General features: G+C 41.1%; 2 protein-coding genes across 16 annotated transcripts in view; both read right to left on the bottom strand.

The window, feature by feature from the left end:
• lmf2a (lipase maturation factor 2a) overlaps positions 1 to 8,003 on the bottom strand; it is a 25,394-nt gene extending 17,391 nt beyond the window's left edge. Inside the window, exons 1-6 of the mRNA XM_062061198.1 lie at positions 7,835 to 8,003; positions 2,771 to 3,024; positions 1,526 to 1,554; positions 1,259 to 1,452; positions 709 to 887; positions 458 to 596 (exon numbers count right to left, since the gene is read on the bottom strand). Of these exons, the coding sequence (XP_061917182.1) occupies positions 458 to 596; positions 709 to 887; positions 1,259 to 1,452; positions 1,526 to 1,554; positions 2,771 to 3,024; positions 7,835 to 7,928 (889 nt within the window). The 5' untranslated portion in view covers positions 7,929 to 8,003. The remainder of the gene's footprint in view (positions 1 to 457; positions 597 to 708; positions 888 to 1,258; positions 1,453 to 1,525; positions 1,555 to 2,770; positions 3,025 to 7,834) is intronic.
• Positions 8,004 to 9,442: 1,439 nt separating this feature from the next.
• Positions 9,443 to 21,463, bottom strand: part of c2cd5 (C2 calcium dependent domain containing 5) — a 61,425-nt gene continuing 49,404 nt past the window's right edge. For 6 of the 15 annotated variants that reach the window (XM_062061201.1, XM_062061207.1, XM_062061203.1 and 3 more), the window contains 3 exons: positions 17,666 to 17,862; positions 17,447 to 17,593; positions 9,444 to 11,497 (listed from right to left, as the gene is read on the bottom strand). In XM_062061201.1, coding sequence (XP_061917185.1) covers positions 11,381 to 11,497; positions 17,447 to 17,593; positions 17,666 to 17,862 — 461 coding nt within the window. In that variant the 3' untranslated portion in view covers positions 9,444 to 11,380. Of the gene's footprint in view, positions 11,498 to 17,446; positions 17,594 to 17,665; positions 17,863 to 21,463 lie in introns of all 15 variants that reach the window. The other 9 variants (XM_062061214.1, XM_062061209.1, XM_062061204.1 and 6 more) reach the window with 3 other exon arrangements.

Here is a 21,463-nt window from a genome sequence, read left to right on the forward strand (position 1 = left end):
TTAGCTACGGAGCTAACATGATAGCATCGCGCTTAAATGCAGATGGAAACCAAATAAATAAACCCCTGACTGGAAGGATAGACAGAAAATCAACAATACTATTAAACCATGGACATGTAACTACACGGTTAATGCTTTCCAGGCTGGCGAAGCTTAACAATGCTGTTGATAACGACGCCATTGAAGCTAACTTAGCAACGGGACCTCACAGAGCTATGCTAAAAACATTAGCTATCCACCTATGACAGCCAGCCCTCATCTGCTCATCAACACCCGTGCTCACTCATTTAAAATTGCACTTTATAAGTTAACCCAGCCGAATTGGCATGTGTTGCAATGTTAAGATTTCATCATTGATATATAAACTATCAGACTGCGTGGTCGGTAGTAGCGGCTTTCAGTAGGCCTTTAACTCCCAATACATGACACTGTACTATTATCCAAGGGTTGTGTTCACCTTTGTGGCTGCTTTGTGTCGGCTTGCGCAGCCAGAAGTGGACGTGCTGGTCATCGAGCAGAGACAGACTCAGGACCATTGTTAAAAGGTTGAAGAAGTTGTAGTTGCCCGACAGAACGATCATGACTTGCAGCAGCACCTGCGCATACAAAAATGAACTCATTACAATCATTTATTGGCCGCTCAGCATACACTGTTAGTGCACATTCTGCAGGCCGAGAGCTCATCGAGACAGAACACGTTGCGCTCACTTGCAGGTAGAAGGCGCCCAGTCGGAGCCTGCGTAGCGGACTGAAGAAAAGCAGCGGTACGCCGATCTCCAAGACGTAGGCTCCTACCACGCTCAGCTTCTGCCACCACACTGGCAGCTGGTGGGCAAACCAGGCCAGAGGGGTGGGAAGGCATTGGGTCTCGTAGTGATACGTCAAGGCTGTAACAGGGACAAAACACTTTTTGCTGTTAACTCAGAGAAAGGAGGTAACATTTTTGGTTTTGGGTGTTTCTATGTAATTATGATGTTGTTATGTGAACAACTTTCTGGAGGGGTGGCGGGTGTGAAACTAATAAATTATGATATAACAATGTCAAATTGGAAGACGGTGGACAGTCTTGTTCTTCCTCAGCTGTTTGGCAGTTACCTTGTTCCACAGTCAGGTCAATATCTGAGTCTATGGCTATCATATTTTACTTTTTTGTCTTCACTTGTTCTATATGGCTAATACTGAGTTAGTTTTCCAGCTAAATGAGTGGTCCAAGAATATAAGGAAACATATGGGGATACGGGTAGAGAAGGGGCCATACCGGTTAAGCCCCACCAAGTAGGACAACGCGAGGTGAGCTTCACTACTCCGGAGGCAAACATGAGGCGGAAAAGCAGCCAGCGGATCAGCCAGAAGGTCACGCCATCGTGCTCCCTGGGCGCTCGAGACCCCCTGATTAGAGTCATCGGCGCAACGAGGATGCAGAGGAAGCCCGTCTCCAGAAGTAGGTTGTCCCTGGGCAGCGTTCAAGATGGATGAGTAACTGTTGTTTGTGTCAACTTGCAAAAAAATAATAAAAAAGACTCACCATTGGAAGTAAAGGAAAACCTGCCCCACCTGCAAGACAAAGCATCAGAGATGAGACACGCCACCACCTGTTAAACACACATACTAGTACATGGACGTCACCTGTTAAACACACATACTAGTACATGGACATCACCTGTTAAACACACATACTAGTACATGGACATCACCTGTTAAACACACATACTAGTACATGAACATCACCTGTTAAACACACATACTAGTACATGGACATCACCTGTTAAACACACATACTAGTACATGAACATCACCTGTTAAACACACATACTAGTACTTGGACGTCACCTGTTAAACACACATACTAGTACATGGACATCACCTGTTAAACACACATACTAGTACATGGACATCACCTGTTAAACACACATACTAGTACTTGGACGTCACCTGTTAAACACACATACTAGTACATGAACATCACCTGTTAAACACACATACTAGTACATGGACGTCACCTGTTAAACACACATACTATTACATGGACGTCACCTGTTAAACACACATACTAGTACATGGACGTCACCTGTTAAACACACATACTAGTACATGGACGTCACCTGTTAAACACACATACTAGTACATGGACGTCACCTGTTAAACACACATACTAGTACATGGACGTCACCTGTTAAACACACATACTAGTACATGGACGTCACCTGTTAAACACACATACTAGTACATGGACGTCACCTGTTAAACACACATACTAGTACATGGAAGTCAACTGCTAAACACACATACTAGTACATGGACGTCACCTGTTAAACACACATACTAGTACATGGACGTCACCTGTTAAACACACATACTAGTACATGGACGTCACCTGTTAAACACACATACTAGTACATGGACGTCACCTGTTAAACACACATACTAGTACATGGACGTCACCTGTTAAACACACATACTAGTACATGGACGTCACCTGTTAAACACACATACTAGTACATGGACGTCACCTGTTAAACACACATACTAGTACATGGACGTCACCTGTTAAACACACATACTAGTACATGGACGTCACCTGTTAAACACACATACCAGTACATGGACATCACCTGTTAAACACACATACTAGTACATGGACGTCACCTGTTAAACACACATACTAGTACATGGACGTCACCTGTTAAACACACATACTAGTACATGGACATCACCTGTTAAACACACATACTATTACATGGACATCACCTGTTAGGCACACTTAACTCACCTGGTATAATGACAAGTACATAGCCCACAGGCAGAAAAACACCACGCTGTCTCGTAGCGCCCCCACCAGCATGGCGGCCAAGCTAAGCCCGGCCCCAATGAGGCACAGCAGCTCCATGCCGGTGTGCGTGTCCAGGCCGAGGCCAGGTCCGAACCAGAGCACGGTGGGAGAGGTCAGCAGCTGCTCCCAAAGAGACTTGCCGCTGTAGCGCAGCTGCCTACGAGCAGGCAGCAGACCATCGTTGCCATAGAGACCTAGAAACAGATACATTTAATATGCATTATTTTTGGCGATAAACTCATTATCTCAGGATTCTAAGAACTGTCATATTGAGTAAAAAAAAACTCATTTTTGTGTTTGCAAACCTTACAAAAGCACACGTCTCTAGTAAAACTCAAAGATAAATGAATACAGGCATTATTAGACATATTGCATGTTTGGTTTAGGAGTTATGCATGACAAATATAATGAGCATTATGAAAAACCATGAACCTGTCTTATGATATTTAAAGAACCAAACAATACATAAAAGTGTTATAGAAAAATATAATAATCAAATTTAAACATCAACACAACTTGTTGCCTTAGCCCAGTGGTTGTCAAACTTTTTCCACTAAGTACCGCATCAGAAAACACTTAGCTCTCCAAGTACTACCACTAGAATGACCACCATTAAAATACAGTAACGTAGCATGCCTAAGTGTTTATTAAAAACAAGGCAGGGGTTTTATTCAACTAGTATATTGATTTTTTGGCCACTGTAACATTACATAGTTTGAATAGTAACACTGTGTTTTAATATTTAATGAAATGATTCTTTGGCGTATCACTTCATGGAGCCTGCGTACCACTACCACAATTTGAGAATAACTGTTCTAGATGATAGCCTTGAGTCTTTTTGAATAGGATGCCACCAGCTTGGCACACCTATCTTTGGGCACTTTCGCCCATACCTCTATGCCATTCCTTTTTGCAGCACCTCTGAAGCTCCATCAGATTGGACGGGAAGCGTTGGTTTTCCTCCAAGATGTCTCTAGGTCTTTATATTGTCATAAAAGTTATAAATATTTATTAATATTTTTAAAACGATAGCCATTTCTAATGTATACTTTGAATGACTTCTAAAGACAAAATAAACAAGTTATCTTTAAAGGATAAAGTTCAATATTCCCACCAATTAGAGGGCATGTGGCTTAAACTATTAGTGGTGTGTTATTTATTCCACGTTGAAGAGCTATAAGTGTGCGCGATATTGATGTCATTCCAAGTAGGGCTGCACGAGTATGGCCAAAATAATGTAGCGTCCCGGAAAGGTTGGTGCTGCAGGGAATTCAGGGAATTTGTTCCCTTGTGTTTATGTTGTGTTGCGGTGCAAATATTCTCTTGAAATGTGTTTGTTAGAGGTGTCCAATAATGGCTTTTTTGCCAATATCCGATATTCCGATATTGTTCAACTCTTAATTACCGATTCCGATATCAACCGATACCGATATATACAGTCGTGGAATTAACACATTATTATGCCTAATTTTGTTGTGATGCCCCGCTGGATGCATTAAACAATGTAACAAGGTTTTCCAAAATAAATCAACTCAAGTCAAATCATTCATCACAAGTTATACTGCCATATTTATTATTGAAGTCACAAAGTGCATTATTTTTTGAACATGCCTCAAAACAGCAGCTTGGAATTTGGGACATGCTTTCCCTGGGAGAGCATGAGGAGGTTGAGGTGGGCGGGGTTGAGGTGGGGGGATAGGGGGTTGCGGGGGGTGTATATTGTAGCGCAATATACACCCCCAACGCTTGAAAATTTGTCCCACGGACCGGGGGGGGGGTGTTTTTGTTTTTTAATTAAAAAAAATACAATCATGCGTGCTTACGGACTGTATCCCTTGCAGACTGTATTGATATATATTGATATATAATGTAGGAGCCAGAATATTAATAACAGAAAGAAACAACCCTTTTGTGTGAATGAGTGTGAATGAGTGTAAGTGGGGGAGGGAGGTTTTTTGGCTTGTTGCACTAATTGTAAGTGTATCTTGTGTTTTTTTTATGTTGATTTAATACAAAAATAAAATAAAAATAAAAATGTATTTTTTATTTCTTGTGCGGCCCGGTACCAATCGATCCAAAGACCGGTACCGGGCTGCGGCCCGGTGGTTTGGGACCACTGTTGCAGCGTCCCGGAAGAGTTAGTGCTGCAAGGGGTTCTGGGTATTTGTTCTGTTGTGTTACGGTGCGGATGTTCTCCCGAAACGTGTTTGTCATTCTTGTTTGGTGTGGATTCAGTGTGGCGCATATTTGTAACAGTGTTAAAGTTGTTTATACGGCCACCCTCAGTGTGACCTGTATGGCTGTTGACCAAGTATGAATTGCATTTACTTGTGTGTGTGAAAAGCCGTAGATATTATGTGATTGGGCCGGCACGCAAAGGAAGTGCCTTTAAGGTTTATTGGCGCTCTGTACTTCTCCCTACGTCCGTGTACACAGCGGCGTATTAAAAAGTCATACATTTTACTTTTTGAAACCGATACCGATAATTTTGAAACCGATACAGATAATTTCCGATATTACATTTTAAAGCATTTATCGGCCGATAATATCGGCAGTCCGATATTATCGGACATCTCTAGTGTTTGTCATTGTTGTTTACTGTGGTGTCATTGTGTGGCACCGCTTTATGACAGTGTTGGCGTTGTTTATACGGCCACCGTTAAGAGTGACGTGTATGGCTGTTGACTAAGTATGCACTTTATTCACTTGTATGAGAGTGTATAAGAAAACAATATGACCACTAAAATTGGTTGTGATCGTACGGTGTGCAAGCTTAACATGTCATCTTTAACTTAAGACCTTTACTAGTAAGTACATTTTAATTATAAAGCACTTTTCACAGATACAATCACAAAGCGCTGTACAAAACATAGGTGAAGTAAAACAACAACAGGGGCAACATCATAAAAAGGATACAAAGTGGATTAAAAATGATAGTTAAAAGGTGCATTAACTAAAAGCTCTACTAAAAAGAGAAGTTTTCAAATGTTTCTTAAAAGTTTCAAAGACAGTCAAGATCACGGAGGGACTGGGGCAAGTTGTTCCAGAGTCTGGGAGTTATAGCCTGGAATGCCAGGTCTCCACGGGTTTTAAAACAAGTTTTTGGGATCTTTAGAAGACCCTGGCCTGAAGACCGGAGGCTGCGCCCTGAGGAGTAGGGGCATAGCAAGTCAGTGATGTACTGAGGGGCCCCACCATGCAACGCACGGAATGTCAGGACTAAAATCTTAAACTCAATGCGGAATTTAACTGGAAGCCAGTAAAGACTGGATAGAACGGGGGGTGATACGGACTGTTCTGGGTGCACCGCTCAAAAGTCTGGCAGCCGCATTTTGTACAGTCTGAAGTCTCTTTAGTGTTGACTTGTTGCAGAGAGTGAAAAGAGAATTGCAATAGTCAACGCGAGACGAAATTAACGCGTGAATGATCATTTCCAGACCCAATTTTGACAACAAATTTCTCACTTTAGAAATATTTCTGAGATGATAAACACAGTTTTTGGTCAGTTGACGACAGTGACCCTCCACAGACATTAACCCATCCAACACTATCAATCAATGTTTACTTATATAGCCCTAAATCACGAGTGTCTCAAAGGGCTGCACAAGCCACAACGACATCCTGGGCTCAGATCCCACATCAGGGCTAAGAAAAAACTACAATAATATTCATAATTATTTTAATCAATATTGAAATCATGTTTACTAATCACGATTATTAATTATTTAAGTTAAAATAGTGTCAGGGTGTGTTGAACACGACACAACCACGACTGTATTATGCTGATAGTATATATTTGACAGTATTATGCTGATAGTATATATTTGACTGTATCGTGCTGATAGTATATTTTTGACAGTATTATGCTGATAGTATATATATGACTGTATTATGCTGATAGTATATATTTGACTGTATTATGCTGATATTATATATTTGACTGTATCATGCTGATAGTATATATTTGACTGTATCATGCTGATAGTATATATTTGACAGTATCATGCTGATAGTATATATTTGACTGTATTGTGCTGATAGTATATATTTGACTGTATTATGCTGATAGTATATATTTGACTGTATTATACTGATAGTATATATTTGACTGTATCCTGCTGATAGTATATATTTGACTGTATTATGCTGATAGCATATATTTGACTGTATTATGCTGATAGTATATATTTGACTGTATCATGCTGATAGTATATTTTTGACTGTATTATACTGATAGTATATATTTGACAGTATTATGCTGATAGTATATATTTGACAGTATTATGCTGATAGTATATATTTGACTGTATTGTGCTGATAGTATATATTTGTACCATGAATTGATTAACGTGGACCCCGACTTAAACAAGTTGAACAACTTATTTGGGAGTTACCATTTAGTGGTCAATTGTACGGAATATGTACTGTACTGTGTGATCTACTAATAAAAGTCTCAATCGATCAATCAAAAAACCATCATCCATCCATTTTTCTACCGCTTGTCCCTTTCGGGGATGGGGAGGGGGGGGCCCTGCTGGAGTCTATCTCAGCTGGCGGGGTGAAGACGCCATCATGTCATTTGTAATTAAATGGTCTAATAAAAGGCATTATTAGTATCAACGTGTCCGCTTTTTCTCATTGCATGACGTTTTTACCTCCATCTTTGTGTTTCGACGCCAACAAAAACAGCCACGTTTCAAAAACGTTTTAAAAAATTGGACATTTAAAAACCCACATATTTCTCCCAGCGCCAGGCATTGTGGGTAACGTAGTTTTTAAAACCGGTCCAGCTTTTTATGCTGCGTTCCAACGCTTATTAGCTTCCTGTCAACGTGTGTTATTGTGTCGCAGCAAATGATGATTTATTTTAACTGTCGCTGAATACTTCCTGTCAAATATTTAAACAACCTTCCAGAACATTCCAAGCCCCCTACGACGCTATGCTAGACAACATACCAAGCAGCAGGCTGGACTGGAGTAACATACACAAAACATCTCTCTCACCTGGTATCTGCACGTAGAGGGACACAAAGGCTATCAAATAGATGGCCGCCATGCACCAGAGGAACATACGTCGTGGCAGAATGATTTCCCCCATGTTTGGAGCGAAGTGATTATGGGCGGGACGACCGCTACTTTGTCGCCGCGGGATGTTTGAAGAGCTGGGGAGGGAGCCCGGAAGTCAGTCAGTCAGGACTCCTCCCACTCAGGGCTGCGATGCACTCTTCTTCGCTTTCCTATCTCTGTCTCATCAGCGCCATCTTCTGCCCCGGAGTGTTCGTTTGTTAGCGTTCTGCCTTTTTTTAATTGTTTTTATTATTATTATTATTAGAGATGTCCGATAATATCGGCCTGCCGATATTATCGGCCGATAAATGCGTTAAAATATAATATCGAAAATGATCGGTATCGTTTTTTTAATTATTATTTTTTAATTAAATCAACATAAAAAACACGAGATACACTTACAATTAGTGGACCAACCCAAAAAACTTCCCTCCCCCATTTACACTCATTCACACAAAAGGGTTGTTTCTTTCTGTTATTAATATTCTGCTTCCTACATTATATATCAACATATATCAATACAGTCTGCAAGGGATACAGTCCGTAAGCACACATGATTGTGCGTGCTGCTGCTCCACTAATAGTACTAACCTTTAACAGTTAAGTATACTCATTTTCATTAATTACTAGTTTCTATGGAACTGTTTTTATATTGTTTTACTTTCTTTTTTATTCAAGAATTTTTTTTAAATTTATTTATCTTATTTTATTTTATTAAATTTTTTAAAAAGGACCTTATCTTCACCATACCTGGTTGTCCAAATTAGGCATAATAATGTGTTAATTCCACGACTGTATATATCTGTATCAGTTGATATCAGTATCGGTAATTAAGAGTTGGACAATATCGGAATATCGGCAAAAAGCCATTAACGGACATCCCTAATTATTATTTTTTATTTTATAAACCTTTATTTATAAATTGCAACATTTACAAACAATTGAGAAATAATAATCAAAATAAGTAAAAAAAAACAAAAAAACAGTACAAAACAGCGCCAGGAATTACCATGAATTGATGAACGTGGACCCCGACTTAAACAAGTTGAAAAACTTATTGGGGTGTTACCATTTAGTGGTCAATTGTACGGAATATGTACTGTACTGTGCAATCACAGCTTCAATCAATCAAAAAGGGGGTTGTAAACTCAAAGTAACTAAAATAGAATGCAAAAAATAATAAATAAAAATAAATAAATATATAAGTTAAAGGAGATGGCAGGCTGTCTTCTTCTAATGGATTTATTACAATCCATGCAAGCTAGGTAACGTTTGCTGTGGTCTGGAACAACAAGGCACACAAGTATCAGAAATGCAGCCAATATCACATGCAGATAATGTGTCATGAGACATGCAAATATAAATGATATACAAAGAGGAGACAAGTAAAGGATATTAAATGAGCTCAACTATACCTACAAATGAGGCATAATGATGCAATATGTACATACAGCTAGCCTAAATAGCATGTTAGCAGTGATTATCTTGCAGTCATGCAGTGACCAAATATGCCTGATTAGGTTAGGAATGACCTCCACCTGACTCTAAGATGCTGCATTCAAGTTCAGTAGGTTCTTTGTAACGCGGTGATGACCAGCTTATTTAGCAGCATGTTTACGTTAAAAATAGCTGTTTTACTTGCACAATAATGAGGTCATTAAAATTTGGTTTCCATATAAATTCAGCAGCATTGATTTTATTGCCAGAGTCAACATTGTCTGATTTGAGTTTATTGTGCAAGGTAAATACTGTAACAGGAAACACACAACCCAATTGAAATAGCATTTCCTTCCATCCTAATTCCCCTTTATCACATCAAGTACAATCTACAGTTTTCTCTCAACCGTTTGTGTTAGAAGCAATGACCAAGTGTCGGAACAGAGAGGCCACGTGGTTTGACTGAGTTTATTGTGCAAGTCTCACCAGTTTATGGCAATACAAATTTGGTCTGCATGCTTCTAGTCTGAGAAAATAAATGAATCTAACATTTGATGTTTGGACACAATAATTGTACATGAGCAACAACCTTATTGTTTTACAGAGAAAATGCATTTATAGTACCACTAACTCCAAAAACACTGCATGTATTGCACTTAAATACAAATGATTAGGAAGCACATTTACAGCATAAAATCATTCATCACATGATGTAATTTTTCCAGCAGTGGACATCCTGTAAGGACATCACAGATCAGTAGCAGACAACATTGCAACGATGCAAGCTAAACGAAAATAAATGTGAGAGGCCTTTTAATTAATACAAAAAGCCTTCGAGTTTAAATATACAAAATGAAATTGTTATAGCGAAACATGCACAGACTGTAAACTAGGTCTTTATTCATAAAATGTATCCGGTATTTACTACTCAAAGTGTGACATTAAATGATGTCATTGCTACTTCACCATGTCAGGTAAAAACAGTAACGCATCGTCCTCAGCAAACAGACTGAACACTACAAATGATAACCGTATTTTTCGGACTATAAGTCGCAGTTTTTTTCATAGTTTGGCCAGGGGGTGCGACTTATACTCAGGAGCGACTTATGTGTGAAATGATTAACACATTAGCGTAAAATATCAAATAATATTTAGTTCATTCACGTAAGAGACTAGACGTATAAGACTTCATGGTAATTAGCGATTAGGAGTGACAGATTGTTTGGTAAACGTATAGCATGTTCTATATGTTATAGTTATTTGAATGACTCTTACCATAATATGTTACGTTAACATACCAGGCACCTTCTCAGTTGGTTATTTATGCCTCATATAACGTACACTTATTCAGCCTGTTGTTCACTATTCTTGATTTATTTTCAATTGCCTTTCAAATGTCTATTCTTGGTGTTGGCTTTTATCAAATACATTTCCCCCAAAATGCGACTTATACTCCAGTGTGACTTATATATGTTTTTTTCCTTCTTTATTATGCATTTTCGGCCGGTGCGACTTATACTCCGGAGCGACTTATACTCTGAAAAATACGGTATATTTTGATTGATTTGACACAAGCTCCTTGAGTAAAAAAAAAATCAGATTGACACTTTTAAACTCAAGGTACTTCTTGTGAGCAATACTGGAAGAATATTTAAAACGTGACTCTTGTAGCTTTAATCAACTAAAATCTTTGAGTCTGCAGAAGAATATGAATGCATGACAAGTATTTTGTATTTGGATTTAGTTCCTTCCAGGAGTTGTGGATGGTCAAAGTGGTTGTAGCTGCCTAGAGTGTAATTGGCACCCGGGAAGGGATACTCGTTAGGACGGCAAGTCAGGCGCTCCTTTGGCCATTTTTCAAGCACACAGACTGGAAATACTAACATGACATGAAGCAGTCACTTTTTATTTACACCCCTCACTCCCATTAGTGCATCTTGCTTGCTTGTGCCTCAACTTTGGGACCTTTGCCAAAGTTAAGGCAGACATAAATTGCTGGCATTTGGACGGCTAGACTGTGAGTTGCATGAGAGAAGGAGGGAGGGGTCATGCGGCTCCTTCGCTGCACGTCTGTCCCGTGTTGCTGGTGGACGACGTGGGCTCCTGATCGCTTTCCCTCACGCAAATGACGGCATCGCCACTCACGTTGATGAGACACTGGGCCTACGTGAGGAACACCAGCACCGTTACACCACTGAAACATTGCAATGTCTTCATAACTTGAAGGGAAATCATTCAATTACTCTCAGAGCAGATACATGAATATTTTGTCCAACATTGACTTACATTATGAAACATTCTCATTTATTTCTTATTGACTATTGCAGCACGGCAAAACCAAGGAAGGACAGCGCCTGCGTGTAAGGGTATGCCGCAATGCCCCCAGGACCAGTGTGTCAAGTTTAAACAGGCCACGGACCTCCTCCCACCGCTTCTAGGGGTGTGGCCATTGATCAGTATCGGCCAATTTTCGTAAAAAAGTGCTCCATTGACCACTGACGATTAACGCCCGTCACAAACAACGATTCTTTCTGGCTGATGAGCAGCTACAAGCTAATTCTGTGTGGAGCCGCTCCCCTAAACTAATAATAACCACTTCCGTTATGGAAAATAGAGTATTTCTCAGTATGTTAAAGGCCTACTGAAAGCCACTACTATCGACCACGCAGTCTGATAGTTTATATATCAATGATGAAATCTTAACATTGCAACACATGCCAATACGGCCGGGTTAACTTATAAAGTGACATTTTAAATTTCCCGCTAAACTTCCGGTTGAAAACGTCTATGTATGATGACGTATGCGCGTGACGTCAATGGTTGAAACGAAAGTATTCGGACGCCATTGAATCCAAAACAAAAAGCTCTGTTTTCATTTCAAAATTCCACAGTATTCTGGACATCTGTGTTGGTGAATCTTTTGCAATTTGTTTAATGAACAATGAAGACTGCAAAGAAGAAAGTTGTAGGTGGGATCGGTGTATTAGCGGCTGGCTGCAGCAACACAACCAGGAGGACTTTGACTTGGATAGCAGACGCGCTAGCCGACGCTAGCCGCCGACCGCACGGATGATCGGGTGAAGTCCTTCGTCCTTCCGTCGATCGCTGGAACGCAGGTGAGCACGGGTGTTGATGAGCAGATGAGGGCTGGCTGGCGTAGGTGGAGCGCTAATGTTTTTATCATAGCTCTGTGAGGTCCCGTAGCTAAGTTAGCTTCAATGGCGTCGTTAGCAACAGCATTGCTAAGCTTCGGCAAGCTGGGAGTTATTAACCGTGTAGTTACATGTCCATGGTTTAATAGTATTGTTGATCTTCTGTCTATACTTCCAGTCAGGGGTTTATTTATTTTGTTTCTATCTGCATTTGAGCCCGATGCTATCACGTAAGCTCAGTAGCTAAAGAGCTTCGCCGATGTATTGTCGTGGAGATAAAAGTCACTGTGAATGTCCATTTCGCGTTCTCGACTCTCATTTTCAAGAGGATATAGTATCCGAGGTGGTTTAAAATACAAATCCGTGATCCACAATAGAAAAAGGAGAAAGTGCGGAATCCAATGAACCCTTGTACCTAAGTTACGGTCACAGCGAAAAAAGATACGTCCTGCACTGCACTCTAGTCCTTCACTTTCACTTTCCTCATCCACGAATCTTTCATCTTCGCTCAAATTAATGGGGTAATCGTCGCTTTCTCGGTCCGAATCTCTCTCGCTGCTGGTGTAAACAATGGGAAAATGTGAGGAGTCCTTCCTCCGGTGACGTCACGCTACTTCCGGTACAGGCAAGGCTTTTTTTATCAGCGACCAAAAGTTGCGAACTTTATCGTCGTTCTCTACTAAATCCTTTCAGCAAAAATATGGCAATATCGCGAAATGATCAAGTATGACACATAGAATGGATCTGCTATCCCCGTTTAAATAAAAACAAATCATTTCAGTAGGCCTTTAAATATCATTATCACTGGAGGACAACACTAAACATGTTAAACACTGAGAGAAAGCCAAGAGCAGGCATGCTAATAGCTAAGCTATGCTTGAAACAACTCCAATAAATAAGTGCGTAGCAAACGTTAAGAAGTGTAGATGCAGAAAGTAAACAGCAATTAACAGGAAGAGTAGATCAATAATAGTTAGACAGAATATCATTTAACAACTGTTGGTGTGTCAGAATTGCCGCAGTCAGTTATCAGATTAATCAATAAATTGGTGGTGTTATTCATTTTTTGATTTTTATTAAGGATCCCCATTAGCTGGATGCCACAACAACCCACAAGTCTTCCTGTGGTCCACAAACTCAATACAATTACAAGTAAAAGCATATAATAACTACACAATACAGAAACAAATAAAAGCATCAACAAGCAAACAGTCACAGAATATTAATTACCATATAAATATAACTACACAATACAAAAGCAAACAAAAATCATCAACAAGCAAACTCATTGTTAGAATAATTACGTGTAAGTTATCACACAACTCTCATGCTTAAAGGCCGTTGCTGTAGTTATTATCAATTGTGCTGAAGTTGTACTTTTCTATCCGTGCAAAGCGAGTCGTCTCGTATCAGTGTTTGTTTCCAGAATCGGCCTGCTGACTGCCAAAGGTGAACATCGAGTGCCGTGACGCAGACAGAGCAGAGACAGGGCGATATCACGAGTGTCAGCACATTTGCATTTCATGAATAGTCATATATTGTGTCCTTCAGCGGCAGCCTCAGTGATGTAACCAGGGACCTCCCAAATAAATAGAGGAGCACGTGGGCTGTGCCTTAGAGCGTAGGTTGGTTCTGTAACTAAGAGTACAGACTAGTCTCTCCTCATTGAGCCAAATTGAACTCCGTCTGCAGGATTCCTTGCTTCTTGTCTGTTTAATAGATGTCATCAGTGTTTGAACCTGACAATAATTTACAGACTCAGATAAAATATGACTTTCCTTTTAAAAACCTGTTTACTTTCGATGCCGGTGAGAATTCGAGGCAGGTTATTCCAGAGCGATACAGATCTATAAATAAAAGATTTCCGGGGACGAGGGAGTACAAAATGACCCTCACTAGTATTATGATTATGTATAGTGCTACTGTAAACTATTTGGGCCATGAGAAAAGCAGGAGTTTTACTACTGGTTACTGATTTGAACAATATTAAGGGCAGTATCAGTATATCATCGATACAAGAGATCAGATTGATATTTTCATTTTCTCAAAATTGCTGTTTTTGTTCATCTTTACAAACTTGAGGGATGAATTCCCTGGACACAGGACTTTGGGGGCAAAATCCAAAGGGTTTAAAGAGTCCAGTCACCCCATATACTCATTTGGATTTAGGTCTGGGTCTAAGCATTCCTTTTATGCCTGGCACTTCCAGAGGGGTGTGTTTAGTTTCTATCTCCACAGTATGTACGGCACAGGCCAAACGTTAGGACACACCTTCTCATTCACAACACAACAACTGATGGTCCCAACCCCACTGATAAAGCAAGACACTCCACTAATCAACCCTGATTAGGCACACCTGTGAAGTGAAAACCCTTTCAGGTGACTACCTCTTGAAGCTCATGGAGAGAATGCCAAGCGTGTGCAAAGCAGTAATCAGAGCAAAGGGTGGCTATTTTGAAGAAACTACAATATAAAACATGTTTTCAGTTATTTCAGTACATAACTCCACATGTGTTCATTCATAGTTTTCATGTGACAATCTACAATCTGTATTTATATTCACATGTGAATAATGCTGTATAATAGACTGTATTTATATTATTCACATGTGAATGATGCTGTATAATAGACTATTTATGTTATTCACATGTGAATAATGCTGTATAATAGCCTATGTTATTCACATGTGAATAATGCTGTATGATGGACTGTATTTATATTATTCACATGTGAATGATGCTGTATAATAGACTATGTTATTCACATGTGAATAATGCTGTATGATGGACTGTATTTATATTATTCACATGTGAATAATGCTGTATAATAGACTGTATTTATATTATTCACATGTGAATAATGCTGTATAATAGACTGTATTTATATTATTCACATGTGAATAATGCTGTATAATACTGTATTTATATTATTCACATGTGAATAATGCTGTATAATAGACTATATTATTCACATGTGAATAATGCTGTATAATAGACTGTATTTATATTATTCACATGTGGGCTCTGTACCGAGGATGTCGTTGTGGCTTGTGCAGCCCTTTGAGACACTTGTGATTTAGGGCTATATAAATAAACATTGATTGATTGAATAATGCTGTATACTACTGTATTTATATTATTCACATGTGAGTAATGCTGTATAATAGACTGTATTTATATTGTTCACATGTGAATAATGCTGTGTAATAGACTGTATTTATATTATTCACATGAGAATAATGCTGTATAATAGACTATTTATATTATTCACATGTGAATAATGCTGTATAATACTGTATTTATATTATTCACATGTGAATAATGCTGTATAATAGACTATATTATTCACATGTGAATAATGCTGTATAATAGACTGTAATTATATTATTCACATGTGAATAATGCTGTATAATACTGTATTTATGTTATTCGCATGTGAATAATGCTGTATAATACTGTATTTATATTATTCACATGTGAATAATGCTGTATAATAGACTGTATTATTCACATGTGATTAATGCTGTATGATACTGTATTTATGTTATTCACATGTGAATAATGCTGTATAATAGACTGTATTTATATTATTCACATGTGAATAATGATGTATAATAGACTGTATTTATATTATTCACATGTGAATAATGCTGTATAATAGACTGTATTTATATTATTCACATGTGAATAATGCTGTATAATAGACTATATTATTCACATGTGAATAATGTTGTATACCCTGAGATCGGTAGGTTGGAGTTCAAATCCCAGCCGAGTCATACCAAAGACTATAAAAATGGGACCCATTACCTCCCTGCTTGGCACTCAGCATCAAGGGTTGGAGTTGGGGGTTAAATCACCAAAATGATTCCCGGGCGCGGCGCCGCTGCTGCCCACTGCTCCCCAAGGGGATGGGTCAAATGCAGAGGACGAATTTCACCACATCTAGTGTGTGTGTGACAATCATTGGTACTTTAATCTTATTCTTTAATCTTAATACTGTATTTATATTATTCACATGTGAATAATGCTGTATAATAGACTGTATTATTCACATGTGAATAATGCTGTATAATAGACTGTATTTATATTATTCACATGTGAATAATACAGTCTATTATACAGCATTATTCACATGTGAATAATGCTGTATAATAGACTGTATTTATATTATTCACATGTGAATAATGCTGTATAATAGACTATATTATTCACATGTGAATAATGCTGTATAATACTGTATTTACATTATTCACATGTGAATAATGCTGTATAATAGACTGTATTTATATTATTCACATGTGAATAATGCTGTATAGACTGTATTTATATTATTCACACGTGAATAATGCTGTATAATAGACTGTATTTATATTATTCACATTGTGAATTATGCTGTATAATACTGTATTTATGTTATTCACATGTGAATAATGCTGTATAATAGACTATTTATATTATTCACATGTGAATAATGCGTATAATAGACTATATTATTCACATGTGAATAATGCTGTATAATAGACTGTATTTTATATTATTCACATGTGAATAATGCTGTATAATAGACTGTATTTATATTATCCACATGTGAATAATGCTGTATAATAGACTGTATTTTATATTATTCACGTGAATAATGCTCTATAATAGACTGTATTTATATTATCCACATGTGAATAATGCTGTACAATAGACTATTTTATATTATTCACATGTGAATAATGCTGTATAATACTGTATTTATATTATTCACATGTAAAAAACACCTTAGTGTTTATTGTCTATTGTGAGCGAACTGTGGTGCTGAATTTACCCCAGGGATCAATAAAGTACTTTCTATTCTATTCTACAATGAAAATAGTCATGAAAATAAAGAACACCTATTGAATGAGAAGGTGTGTCCAAACTTTTGGCCTGTACGGTACATTTACTATAAACAAAAGTGTGTTTGTGTGTACCTGGTTCTTGTTTGGATTTTCCATTAGCATACACTCTTTCATGCTGTAGGACACAACCGCATTACCCCCCAGGGCGGCTACGTGGGCTCGAACCATGGCAAACACCTCTGCTATGAAGGAATGCAGGAAGCCGCTGACGCCACCTTCCTGTGAAAGGAAATGATCTCTGAGTGCGGCTCCAGCTCCCAAATGCCTCAGCCTCATTTCTCGCCGTCGTACCTCTCGTAGCGACGTCGTCTCTCGAATGAAGAACATGTTGATGATGCCCAAGTATTTAATAATCCGCAGTCCCGGGAGGAAGGAAAGCGGCGTCATCTTCACCACGGTAACCGAACTTCCTCCAAAGGAGCAGCGGTTGGAGCGCAGCGAGCGGGAGCGACTCTCTGTCAGTGGACTGGAGCGCTCCAATGACGAGACTGAAGGTTCACGCAGAGAGGAGATGACAAACAGGTAATGGAAACACCGGAAGACCTCAAGTGTGGTGGAAAACTAAACAAAAAATGAGAATAAATGAGCACCAACATGATTGGTGTGTTTGCAATCATGTTGGTGTTTACTTGTGGATGTGACAGTCAGCCATCTCTGGTTGAGTGCGAGTACGTGTGGATATTCCACGTGCAGTCATGTGATGGTGTCGTCACCATGCCATGCATTACAGGCAAACAGACAAGACAGTTACACAGTGTCTGCAGACAGACACATGGACCTGGGCACAGCTGTGGACGTTTACATGTCAGATCATCTTTGGACCTGTGCAGAAGACTCCAGGGATGGAGCCGGACAGAGACTGCGACAGTAATACGAGCTGAGCTGGTAATATCACGCACTTGTTTTGGATCTTAAAGGTTCCCTATTATGCTAAATTGACTTTTTAATGATGTAACAGAAATAGGTTTCCATGGAGCGTGTTTATGTAAAAGAAAATCTACCTCAATATATTCAAAAGTTCAGTTAGTTACCAGCCTGTCTTTTTGAAATCATGAAGAAAAAACCCTCCTTCCTCATGGACGTGATAGAATCTCTAACCCAGGGGTGCACACACTTTTTCAGTAGGCGAGCTACTTTGCAATTGACTAAGTGGAGGGGATCTACCTCATTCATATATATCATTTATATTTATTTATTTATTTATGAAAGAGAGGTTTTTGTTAACAAGTTAAAGGTGTTTAGATAATACAAGCATGCTTAACATTTGTTTCTTTCATGAAGACAAGAATATAAGTTGGTATGATTGTGATGACCTGCATTGATTGGAATCAGACAGTAGTGATGATAACCTCCACATTTTCAAATGGATGAGAAATAAAGTCCTCCTTTCTGTCCAACACCACATGAAAGTGCTTGCTTTTAAGCATTTTAGTAGTCCAGCTTTCATAATCGTTTTTATTCACTTTACAAGAAATACATTGGCGGCAAACTCCGTAGCTTGCCAGCTTTCTGAGACTCTTATTTTGTCAGCGCAGGCAGGATGAAGCAGCGCTTTTATTGTGAAGACAGGAGCTGTGCAGTCGGCCTTTAGAGTTTTGACGGCAGGTACGGCGAGAGAGTCTGTTGAAATAAAAAGTGTTTCTCGCCTTCCTGTCGGTCATTTTTTCTTAATAATGATCTGGCAGCAGCCAGCGTCATCTCACAAGACCCTCGGGTGCCGTGAATGTCAATCAAGTGACCAAAGTGACGTCTTGGTGAAGATTGAAGATCGCTAATTTTTAGGATTATTTTTTAAATGCCTGGCTGGCGATCGACTGCCACACCTTCCGCCATCGACTGCCACGCCCTCCGCCATCGACTGACACGCCCTCCACCATCGACTGACACGCCCTCCCGCCATCGACTGACACGCCCTCCGCCATCGACTGACACACCCTCCGCCATCGACTGACACACCCTCCGCCATCGACTGACACACCCTCCGCCATCGACTGACACACCCTCCGCCATCGACTGACACAACCTCCGCCATCCACTGACACACCCTCCGCCATCCACTGACACGCCCTCCGCCATCCACTGACACGCCCTCCGCCATCGACTGACACGCCCTCCGCCATGCACTGACACGCCCTCCGCCATCGACTGACACACCCTCCGCCATCCACTGACACGCCCTCCGCCATCCACTGACACGCCCTCCGCCATCCACTGACACGCCCTCCGCCATCGACTGACACGCCCTCCGCCATCCACTGACACGCCCTCCGCCATCGACTGACACGCCCTCCGCCATCGACTGACACGCCCTCCGCCATCCACTGACACGCGCTCCGCCATCCACCGACACGCCCTCCGCCATCCACCGACACGCCCTCCGCCATCCACCGACACGCCCTCCGCCATCCACCGACACGCCCTCCGCCATCCACCGACACGCCCTCCGCCATCCACCGACACGCCCTCCGCCATCCACCGACACGCCCTCCGCCATCCACCGACACGCCCTCCGCCATCCACCGACACGCCCTCCGCCATCGACCGACACGCCCTCCGCCATCCACTGACACGCCATCCGCCATCCACTGACACGCCATCCACTGACACACCCTCCGCCATCCACTGACACGCCCTCCGCCATCCACTGACACGCCATCCACTGACACGCCATCCACTGACACGCCCTCCGCCATCCACTGACACACCCTCCGCCATCCACTGACACACCCTCCGCCATCCACTGACACACCATCCGCCATCCACTGACACACCCTCCGCCATCCACTGACACGCCCTCCGCCATCGACTGACACGCCCTCCGCCATCCACTGACACGCCCTCCGCCATCGACTGACACGCCCTCCGCCATCGGCTGACACGCCCTCCGCCATCGGCTGACACGCCCTCCGCCATCGGCTGACACGCCCTCCGCCATCGGCTGACACGCCCTCCGCCATCGGCTGACACGCCCTCCGCCATCGGCTGACACGCCCTCCGCCATCGACTGACACGCCCTCCGCCATCGACTGACACGCCCTCCGCCATCGACTGACACGCCCTCCGCCATCCACTGACACGCCCTCCGCCATCGGCTGACACGCCCTCCGCCATCGGCTGACACGCCCTCCGCCATCGACTGACACGCCCTCCGCCATCGACTGACACACCCTCCGCCATCGATTGACACGCCCTCCGCCATCGACTGAGACACCCTCCGCCATCGACTGAGACACCCTCCGCCATCGACTGACACACCCTTCGCCATCCACCGCTAGCTCGTGATCGACGTAATGGACACCCCTGCTCGAACCCATTCCTCGCTAGATGAGCCTGCCAAAAGTATACAGTATGTCCACTACCTAACAGACCAGCTTTGTAATCAAGACATTTTAAAGAAACAGGCTTTGCTGCACATCCTAAAATGAAGCCTGCAGCTCTGCCGACTGTCAGTTAGTCCTCTCTTCAGAGAGCAGCTTCATTTGTCAGGAAATGTGAGTGTCTTACTGTCCCATTCTTTTACGTTGGACAAGTGCAGTGTCAAAGTGTAAATGTAAAGTCAAGTGAATCGTATTTATATAGCGCTTTTCTCTCGAGACTCAAAGCGCTTAACATAGTGAAACCCATTTTCTACATCTTCAAGCTGTATTTAAAGCAGTGTGGGTAGCACTGGGTGCAACGACACAACGGCAGTGACTAGGATGGCGGATGCGGGCATCGAACCTGGAACCCTCAAGTTGCTGGCAGGGCCACTCTACAGAGCGAGCCACGCTGCCCTAAAAAGTTGATGAAGTGCACAACAGCAATTGTCGGAGCCACACACAGACTATGTCGGAGACAAACACAGCTCATCCGCAATAAGCTGCAGAAACAAAATGCACTTTCACTTATTTCCAGCATCAAGGCTAGATTTGGGCTAATACACTTCTACTGCGCCTTTGAAACTCAATTAAAAATATGATACCTTCACTAAATGATGCAGGTGTTGGGCCAGTGGGTGCACATGTCCTTTATATTTTGAAATCTGCATCTGAAGTTTATAGGATTTAAGAAAACAATGTGTGCGGAGACTATCTCTCCCTTCTGTTAAAA

Source organism: Entelurus aequoreus, linkage group LG10, assembly GCF_033978785.1.
Source record: "Entelurus aequoreus isolate RoL-2023_Sb linkage group LG10, RoL_Eaeq_v1.1, whole genome shotgun sequence".
In the NCBI taxonomy this organism is placed as follows: domain Eukaryota; kingdom Metazoa; phylum Chordata; class Actinopteri; order Syngnathiformes; family Syngnathidae; genus Entelurus; species Entelurus aequoreus.